This window comes from Schistocerca gregaria, chromosome 5 (assembly GCF_023897955.1).
Source record: "Schistocerca gregaria isolate iqSchGreg1 chromosome 5, iqSchGreg1.2, whole genome shotgun sequence".
In the NCBI taxonomy this organism is placed as follows: Eukaryota; Metazoa; Arthropoda; class Insecta; order Orthoptera; family Acrididae; genus Schistocerca; species Schistocerca gregaria.
The window spans coordinates 529791244-529801692 of record NC_064924.1 but is presented as its reverse complement, the minus strand read 5'-3'; the positions used below and the strand labels follow the sequence as shown (position 1 = coordinate 529801692).

At 36.6% G+C, this 10449-nt stretch overlaps 1 protein-coding gene across 1 annotated transcript in view; it reads left to right on the top strand.

The window, feature by feature from the left end:
• The first annotated feature begins 2130 nt into the window (after nucleotides 1–2130).
• Nucleotides 2131–10449, top strand: part of LOC126273401 (uncharacterized) — a 45069-nt gene continuing 36750 nt past the window's right edge. The window contains exons 1-3 of the mRNA XM_049976953.1: nucleotides 2131–2199; nucleotides 2325–2477; nucleotides 4869–5018. Of these exons, the coding sequence (XP_049832910.1) occupies nucleotides 2131–2199; nucleotides 2325–2477; nucleotides 4869–5018 (372 nt within the window). The remainder of the gene's footprint in view (nucleotides 2200–2324; nucleotides 2478–4868; nucleotides 5019–10449) is intronic.

Here is a 10449-nt window from a genome sequence, read left to right as displayed (position 1 = left end):
CACATTCCAGATGTGTTTGATCTGGTTCAGATCTGGTGAGATGAGGGGCCAGCTCATCAACTGTATGTAACCCATCACTGTGTTTCTCTAACCACTCTTATCACACTCCTGGTCTTGTAACATGATGCATTATCTTATTGAAAAATGCCACTGCCTTTGGGAAACAAGATAATCATGAGGGGTTTACATGGTCTGTAACCAGTGTAAGAGGCCCATCATTAGGAGTGTTCAGTGCACTGTGTGTTCAGACACACTAGTACTCTGCCCAGCATTAAAGTCTGGTATTAGTCCCACCACAGTTTGCTGTCCTGTTTTACTAGTCTGCCCAGTGTGTGACATGCAACATGTGTAATGCAGGGTGACCGTCCAATGCCACAATGTCTGGATGTGGTTTCCCCTTGGTTTCGCCACATGTTGAAGACATTCACCACAGCGCTCCTCAAACACCTGTAAAGTCGTGCAGTTTCTAAAATGCTCGGGCCAAGCCTCTGGGCCATTGTGATCTGTCCTTGGTCAAACTCATGTAGATCATGTGGACTCTGTAGTTTATATCTGATATCATGAAGAAGGAGTGATAGGTTTAGAAAATAAACTTTGTACTTTAATTAGTGAATTTGATAAAGTACTGTGTACATATGCTGCCACTTTGTGTTGCTATCTCAACAGCTTTTAGCTAAAAAAAAGTAGTTGGATTTTATAAAAATAAACATTTTAATTTGAAACTGTAAACTAGTATCATCTAGTGTTACCAATTTTATTGACTTCAACTACTTATATTAATTTAAAATAAATTTATGAAATTTTGCACTCAATGAAGTTATTTTTGAGCCATAGACATTATTTCCAGTCCAGTTGTGAGCTCAAGTACTGCACCCAGGGTGTCAAGTCTCAAATGAATTTATAATTTGTTCAGAAGATGGGGTTTCAAAAGTCTATCAAACTTCTCCTCTGTTCCTTATACAGGAATCTCTGTACTGGAGCAATCTATTTTCATGTTCACTACATTTACTAAGTCACTGCTTTTATTGTCACAGCTGCTGACAATTTTAAAATTACCAAAGTTATTCAAATTATTGTTTTTCTTATTAACATTATTACTATTGCTATTATTTCTCCTGTTCTTGTTATAATGTCATTATAATTGTTGTAATAATGATTATTAAGTAGTTAAATGTGGGAAACATGGAGAACTGTATTTGTGAAAGAAGGTTGAGAAAAACTAAAAATAAAAAGTACATTAAAATGAACGTCTGAAAACCTTAGGACCAGTTACTGCCAATTCTATTAACATTTTATCAATCAGTTAAACAGCTACATGTAACATTCCTGACATTATTATTATTATTATTATTATTATTATTCTTTCTTTCTTTTCTCAGTCGTTATGTCTGGTCAAAAATGGAAAGTGACGCTGACCTTGATCAAGGGTGACTTCCTTTTAACTGTACAGTATATGTTATATTGTATTTAGGAACTTTCGGGTAATTGAAAATGTATCAATAATTACGGATTTCTGTAGTTGTATATATAAGTTTGGATGTAGCTGTATTGCATTGATGTACTGGTGGATATTGTGTGGTATGACTCCTTTAGTTGATAGTATAATTGGTATAATGTCAACATTATCCTGATGCCACATGTCCTTGACTTCCTCAGCCAGTTGGATGTATTTTTCAATTTTTTCTCCTGTTTTCTTTTGTATATTTGTTGTATTGGGTATGAATATTTCGATTAGTTGTGTTAATTTCTTCTTTTTATTGGTGAGTATGATGTCAGGTTTGTTATGTGGTGTTGTTTTATCTGTTATAATGGTTCTGTTCCAGTATAATTTGTATTCATAATTCTCCAGTACATTTTGTGGTGCATACTTGCATGTGGGAACGTGTTGTTTTATAAGTTTATGTTGTAAGGCAAGCTTATTATTATTATTATTATTATTATTACAATATTAGAAAGCCTAATTGTCCATAACATCAAACTAAATGCTTATGAACTGAGAACATTAACATTCTTGTCATATTTCTGACTGAGATGTCTTGTAAACACAACTGGAATACCTGCCATGAATATTTAACAGCTGTCACTCCTTACATACAGTTATGTTGCGTTTAGTACTCAGCTACTGACAGAATGAGGGCCCAGTATACAAACGAGAACGGCTTCAACAACTACCCATTGCCTACAGCTGCTGGTGGTAAGGTAAGCATTATAAATGAATTGAAATAATTGCAGGAAAGCTGTCTGCAATGAAGGAATGTGAACAAGGTTTCTATATTAATGTTCATTCTAATACTTGGAAAGTATAATGAGATTTATTTTTTCAGATACAATCAGCAAGCAACATGCAGTTTTCATTATTTGTAAAAATACTTATTGTCTCATTGATCTGTTTTCATATTCAAATAGCTGAAACAACTTTTAGTGACTTTGAAGGAGCTGCAATTTCAGTTCCTGATGATACATTAAACTGGTTTCAGGTATGTTATCTTATTTTACGCAGTCCACTTCATACCATATATAAGAAATATAGTAAAAAAATTTCAAATGAATCATGTTTTCAAATTGCTTTGCATACATTTCTTATTAATTTGCGTTAAGCTGAAATGGTACAGCCAATGGTTTTATCAGGATGGAAAAGTTCTTCCTGAATTTTATACTTGTGTTAAATATTTATGAAAACTGTGTGTGATTGTGTGGTATAGGTTAAGGAAGACTCTTCCATAACTAACTGTCCATGAGTGTTTCCTTGCCTCACTGCTTCTTTAACTGAGCTGCCACTACATCTCTTATGATTTTGATATTAAAAACATTTTAAAGACCTCTAACATTGTTTGCTACCTTTCTTTTGATCACGTACCTCATACTAAGGAAATAGAGAATAGAAGGGGAAGCAGTTGCAGATACTAAGATAATATGCTCTTATCGTAACTACAATAAAAAGATTTGGAATTAGCAGATTTCATTTCATGGTGCTCTTTACACTGCTCTTGCCACTAGTTTCTGAATTACATACTATTCATGTGAACACTCAATTCTTAGCTATGATATTCTGTTTTGGGGAACAAATGCACAGAATATGAACACAATTTCAAAATCCACAAAAGAGTCCTAAGAATAAAAACCAGAAATAGTAGTCGAGCTTATTGTCAAGATCTTTTCAGAACACTGGGGATTTTAACTGCACCATGTGAATACATTTACCAGTCAGGTGTACACATCAAAAATAACATTAGTAATTACTGCACAAACAGCTCTCTCCATGTCCATGGAACAAGAGCTAGACTCAACTTACATTTATCAAGAAAAGATAAACATAAAACTCAAAACAGCATTTTCTACCACTGAATAAAACTGTACAATAAATTACCAAAAGAGATTAAAGAAATTGCAGAAATACACTTATTTAAAAAGGCAGCTAAAAAGCCCTGTTATGCAATACATTTTATACACTGAACGATTACTTAGATAAAAGAGAGTAGCGGTTTGGAAAAAAAAATGTTATACACATAAATAATAGTAATGATTATAAAACATCCAACATTCCACATAACACCTTCACACTATTTTTTTTACTTCTTTCTTCCTTTTCTATAAATACTTACCCCCAAGCTATGCATAGCACAAAACTAACACCTCTTCCTCTTTCTGAGCTCAACATCTCACTCATTATAGAGGGGCGCTGATTCAGTTTTTCAGGATAGCAAATGGGAAATTGTGGTACAATGGCCCAGAGATCACTGGTGTGTGTGTGTGTGTGTGTGTGTGTGTGTGTGTGTGTGTGTGTGTGTGCAGTGTGTGTGCAGTGACTGATAGTGAGATATGAGTGAACAGTGTAGCATTGCATTATTTAATAAGTTATTTGTAAGAAAAAGTATTGTATACCAGGAGTAAATCTAATGACTGTCTCTAACTAGAAGCCTGTAAATGTATGTGTATACGAATTAGTTTATTTTAAATTTATCTAAACTTGTAAATACTTTGACATTTCCTAATGTCGTATATCCTAGTAAAAAGAAATCTATGGATGAATAAAGGCACTACTACTACTACTACTACTACTACTACTACTACTACTTACCCTTCTGCATGTGACTTTTAAAACTGATGTTCCATTCCCTTTTTATTCCCATATGCAGGGCAAAATGAGCTCATTGTTACTTTATCTATGCTGGATATTGCTGAACTATTTAAAATGATCTCGATTTCCAAAGCCTTTTTCTTACCGTGTTAAGTTGCTTTATGATCTGTACTTCTGTGGTTTTCATCTGAATATTATTTATTATCTATCTCCAAAAATAGCTTGCAGTTTTTTATTTGGTTACAGTTATTCTCTTGGGTACTTGTGGGGTATGTATCACTGTGATATTTTCAACAAATGATACAAAAATTAATAGAAAAGGGGTCTGTCAGTCATGAAATTTATTTTATGCACAAGATATTTTAGTGTTTATATCCCATACTTATGGGAAAATTACACACTTTTCCTACTACTGAACTGGCACTTCAGTTATATACCTTTAATATCACACAAAATATTGCTTAATTTGCATTAGGCCTACTTACATGTTAAAATCACAAGTTTTATTCATCTAGCATTCACTATTACAACTTTTTTAAGACAGGTTTTTGTGGAATTCATTCCTAAGTAACTTTTATTACATTTTGAACTAAAGAGTGAAACCATAGGCTGAGGAGTGTGGAAACTTTAAATTCTTAAGATTCCTGTAATTTATCACAGCATGATGAGAAACAGAAATTATTCCACTGTACCAATTTTTGAAATTTCAATCCAATATTATTTGTAAGTTAAATAAACACTGAAATCCTTATTTGATTTACTTGTTAAAATATAGTTGTTCTTCACTTAGGTTGGACTATTGAAAACTATGTTCCTGTTGTTGGTTCTTCAGTGGATAAATGGTGCTCTGCCATTAGAAATTTCACTTCCACTTGATAAATTTGCCTTGCCACAAAGTGAGGAGTATAATACATATGATGAGCATACTTTTGCCACAAAGGTGCGTACTACATTATTAATATTCATAGACTGCTTGTCTTGACATTATGAAATACCAATATTACTCCCTTTATTTTCTTTTAGCTACACACAATATTTTCTCTTATTTGATCTCAGCACATTTATTATTTTGTGGTTAGCAGGAGAGCCAACACCGTATTACTAGAGGAGGCTGAAAGGCACGCGATTTAGCTCACACAGGCTGGAACAGGACAAGGAAATTAGAATTTAGAAACAATGGATGTAGCTTGTGGAATACTTAACTTTAATCCATTAATGATGAACGTCGCTCTTGACGGTACATAGTTCACAATATCAATAGTAACTGATAATGGCGCCTTGCTAGGTCGTAGCAAATGATGTAGCTGAAGGCTATGCTAAACTATCTTCTCGGCAAATGAGAACGTAAGTAGGCAGTGAACCATCGCTAGCAAAGTCGGCTGTACAACTGAGGCGAGTGCTAGGAAGTCTCTCTAGACCTGCCGTGTGGTGGCGCTTGGTCTGCAATCACTGATAGTGGTGACACGTGGGTCCGACATATACTACTGGACCGCAGCCGATTTAAAGGCTACCACCTAGCAAGTGTGGTGTCTAGCGGTGATACCACATATTATTTCCCTTGTTTATACTTTCATCTTTCTTGAAATGCTTTTTTTCCTTGTTTACAACTTACCATTGTAATTTATTGTCAAATTTCTTGCTTCAATACTTCTCATTTACAGGTTATGCTATCTTGTGACCAGTACTGATGTTCTCCTCTTGAAAAATGCCACCACTTCCATTACCACTACCATCACCATCAACAACAATGATGATAATTTTTTGTTTTGATGGCATTTTTGTACCACCTGTTCTTCTGGTATATGTGTTTTGACAGCTAATGATAATATTCATATTGTAACAATTCTTCTTTGACATTTTACAGGCTGCTCTTTTAGAATGGTGTGTTAATAAGCACAATGTTCAAAATCTTCATCAAATTTTGTTGGTATGAAACATTTTCCTTTAAATCTGGTCTCATGTGCAGATAATTCTTACATATTTCTCTTTTTTGCCAATTATGACTAATTACAATACATGACATACTTTGCTAACTCTGTTATCTTCCTGTAGACCCTATTTTTTCCTCCTCACTCCTCTTTTGTTCCTATTTCTCAAAACTGGGTAAGACAGTGCAGTAGTTCAAAAATTGTATTTGCAGACAGATTTAAGTTTCAAGAGGCTTCCTTAATAAGTTGAGAGGAATGCTGGGATGGTTCTTTCGATAAGGAACAGCTGATTTCCTTCCCCATCCATGTCCACCCCCAAGCTCATGCTCTGTCTCTAATAAACAGATTATAGGTGGGACATTAAATTCTAATCTTCCTTTGAATCCTCTGTCTTTTATCTAAGGCTCAAACAGCTGAGACCTGAAGCTGGGAGCAGCAAGTTTAAGAATAAGCTAGATAAGTGAACTGTGGTCAAACATGCCAGATCAGGCAGGGGCTAACATATCAATGAAAATAATTGATTTTTGAAACTATAGCAGAATTGGATGGATAAATGCAGTGGCAAGAGAAAACACTTATAAAAGTTAAGGAAAAGTGCAAGCTTTTGGAGCCAGTGGCTCCTAATTCTGGGAGAGGGTTTGAGGGGAAGGAAGAGGGATAAGGGAAAAGGAGTGGTGAGGTTTAGGAAGTGGGGAGAGCTATGGAAAATACATCCAGAACCCTGGATCAGGGATTACTTACTCGATGGGATGAGAAAGAAAGAGTGAAAGAGCTGACAAAAGGATTGAAACGTAACTTGTGAATTCATTTCACTTATCTTTTAAGCTGTTGTTCATTTGATGTTGGGGGCTAACTGTGCATTGAACCAAGTCCATATTTTAAAATATTGCTGCCTGGAGCTTCAACAGCGCTCAAGCTTTGAAATAACATAGTTGATACTGAATATAAGCTAAACTGTTTCATACAAATAATTAAATTTTATACATTCAGGTTGTATGGAGCTACATCACACAAGCATGCTAACAACTCCCCTTATTTGGCTTGCACCACATTCCTTATATAATTTTACAAGAATGTGTACCCAAGCAAGACACATGCCCCGTCCTCACAACTTTACTTTGTGCCTGGATAGCTCAGCTGGTAGAGCACTTGCCCACGAAAGACAAAGTCCCGAGTTTGATTCTCGGTCTGGCACACAGTTTTAATCTGCCAGGAAGTTTCATATCAGTGAACAGTTGGCTGCAGAGTGAAAATCTCATCATACACCTTGATGGGAATAATTCCCACTCAAAAGTGAAGATTATGCAACTCTTTGGGAAATATAACAGCCTCTGGATGAAGTGTTCTGTTGAAAATGTAAGTGTAGAGCCTCAGAGGTCACTCTACAGAATAGAGCAATCACTCATGGGTGGCTGATGCACCACTCTTCATTTGGTCACACACAACATACCATGATATAAGTTACATCTGAATGTTTCTGCTAAACTTACACAACTGATTTCCAGAACATCCAGTGTAACAAGAGCACCATGTGTTCAGTCCATGTGATTTTGAATAGTTCCAATGGCCTTTTTAGTGTAAAGGTTTCCAGAAAGTAGAGCTGTTGAACAACTATAGACAGCATTGTAACAATCAGCGGAAAAACAAAAAATGGCAGTTTGGACAGCACAAACGGTAAAAATCATAATACTTTTGGACTTGTCCACCAGAACCTGAGAAGCTTGTACAAGAAAGAAGAGATTCTCATATCAACACAGGACATTGAAAAATCTAATTATTTTATGTCTGAGATCTGCTACTTAGCAAAAGTTCCTCACTATTAGTGCTGGATCATCCCACTCTCTCTTCTCGATCAGAACACATGACTTACTTTTATTGCAACTGATGATCCAGCTTAAATACTGTGATTCAGTTGTGCCTATAAACAAAAGACTTACAGCTGATGCAGTCTCATCTTTTTCAAATGATATTTAACAACACCAGAGAGAAATTGGCAACTACACTGAAATCTCAAGGGGATCCCAATTTATAGGCACATTATGAACTGTATACGCAGTACCATTATTTGTCATGTGATGCCAAATGCACGATTATCTCTGGCCAAAGACACGATTCTCAATGAAAAGTAATCAGTCATTATTATCTTAGTGCAAAGTCACCATCCATTCTCTATACAGCTCATATGCATTTATAATTTTGGACCCAATTGAGCTATTGATGAAGTTATCAATTTGTCTCTGAAGATGTCTCCTGCAGATGGGAACAATGTTGGTAATTTATATATAGTCTCTCAGTTCAGAAATTGTAACTGAAGTAAACATCAGCCATGAAAGCCATATTATCCAGTCTAGGGAGAAATAGATGCAATGTGATTGTATGAGTACATTTTGGTATTGATTTTGTAGAGGGTATGGGTATGCTCTGGTAGAGGATGGTGGATTGGGGTTAGTCAGAAGCCACTCAAATGTAGCAGAATTCCTTTATCAATTTATTTTAAGCTCAAGTCTTCATCTGGCAATGAGTGGAAGGTGGCTCTTGAAACATGGTAGCGAAGAATTGAATTAGGGCTCTGACCACTTCTATGCTCAGTGCGGACCTGGTGAGGTGTGAACTTGTGCTGTCCACGACCCTGAGCAATGATGAGCAACATTAGGTGCTGATGTGGCAAACTGTCATTGTATGGGGTTAGTGTGGAATTTAGAATCTGGCTGCCCATAGCAAATGATGGGTGCAGAAGTCCAAGGAGCAAACCCTGGACTGCCAGCTGGCTACTGGTGCTGCTGAAGTACCCCAGTGGTTCAGTGGTTTGGAGGCATCAGTTTGTCTCTTGGGCCATCAGGCAGTAGCTGGTCCTGCCAGGATGACAGCAGAACAGCAGTGATCTCATGGTGGGGGCTGATACTATGACAGTTAAGGAGCCAATCAGTTTCCGCTTCAACATATGCCCAGCCTTGTTGAACAGTCAATATTTATTTGTCTTGAAACATGTTTTTTTAAGGTCCATGGCTACAGAAGTCATGTATGCTATGTACCAAAGTCTGCCTGGTTTTGGTAATCATCCAGGTACGGACCGGTAAGCAGATGGCAGCTGCTGGAAAAATGTTGTTGCGCAACACTCGGTCTGCATATGTCTATAAGTGACCCATTTTACTGCATCAAGCCCTTCTGCCTAGGCTTGTCATTACATTCTTCCCCTCTTTGATCAATTCAGCCCACCAAATTCTTCCTGTTGCTGCATCTGGAACTAGTTAGTTCTCTACTGTTCATTGGAGACACATATGATTAGTCTTTGGGTCACATCCGTACATGTCAGTCTGTAACACTTAAACAGCAGCAACAGATACCCAGACACATTTGGAATCTCTCCATGGTTTACATGGTTGCAGTCACTGGCAGTCCCTGAAAACTAGCACTAATTCTAAGAATAAATACCCAAGATGTATTGTCACACTTATGCCACAAACATTTAACTTCCCTCATACTTCATTTGCTGCTCCCTGCATCACTCTTTAAGTTGTCTCACTGAGGGATCCATAACTCTTATACACTCTGTTTGGCTGCTCTTTCAAACCATATTATGAAATAGGTGTGTGGGAATTTGGAAGGCATCCTTCTACTAACAAACCTTCACAGCCACCCTTTTCTGTGAATTATCCTCCTCAACTATACAATGAATCACTTTTTGTCTTCGACCTAATTATGCTATCCTTCACATGGCACACTATCCTAATGAACTATCCAGCCTTGGTGCTACATTGTGAAAAATAAGTACACGTGTTTAGAAGGAAGAGTTTAGCATAAATTATTTACAAAAAGAAATCTATGATAGTAACTACAGTCACATTTCTGAGCATAATGATCAGAGAATTACCACTTAAACACTAAAATTCATCTCTCATCCCCAATGGACCCAACCAGTGTGTTGTGCTACATGAGCTCTGCGATAATACTGACTTATTTACTCATACTTAACCACATGTGCTTTTCCAGCTGCAACCTATATCCCTTAGTACAGCTAACACTTTCTCTTATACCTGATATGATCTCCCATTATGCTATACACTGGTTTGGACTGTTATTTAGGCAGATTTTCTGCTGTGATCCCCACTGAACTTTGAGGGACAATGATGTCACAGTCAATGATCCACCTCACATTCATGGTATGTCAGTGGTTTGCTATGCTGTTTTGAGCCAGTGTCACACAATGTAAAGACAAAACCCAAAATGTAAATACTGGTGCAACACTGATCTATGATTTACTTCATTTATGCTGTACCATGGTTTACAACTACCTCACTAGAAAATGAAATAAGCAGGAGTGTGGCAAGTAAGAGGAAAGCTCCACACGTGACTCAGACATTCTGTGGTTGTCGAATAATATATCTTCTAATGTAGATCTTTGAGATCTAACTCATAATTAACATAACTCACAATTCACATATC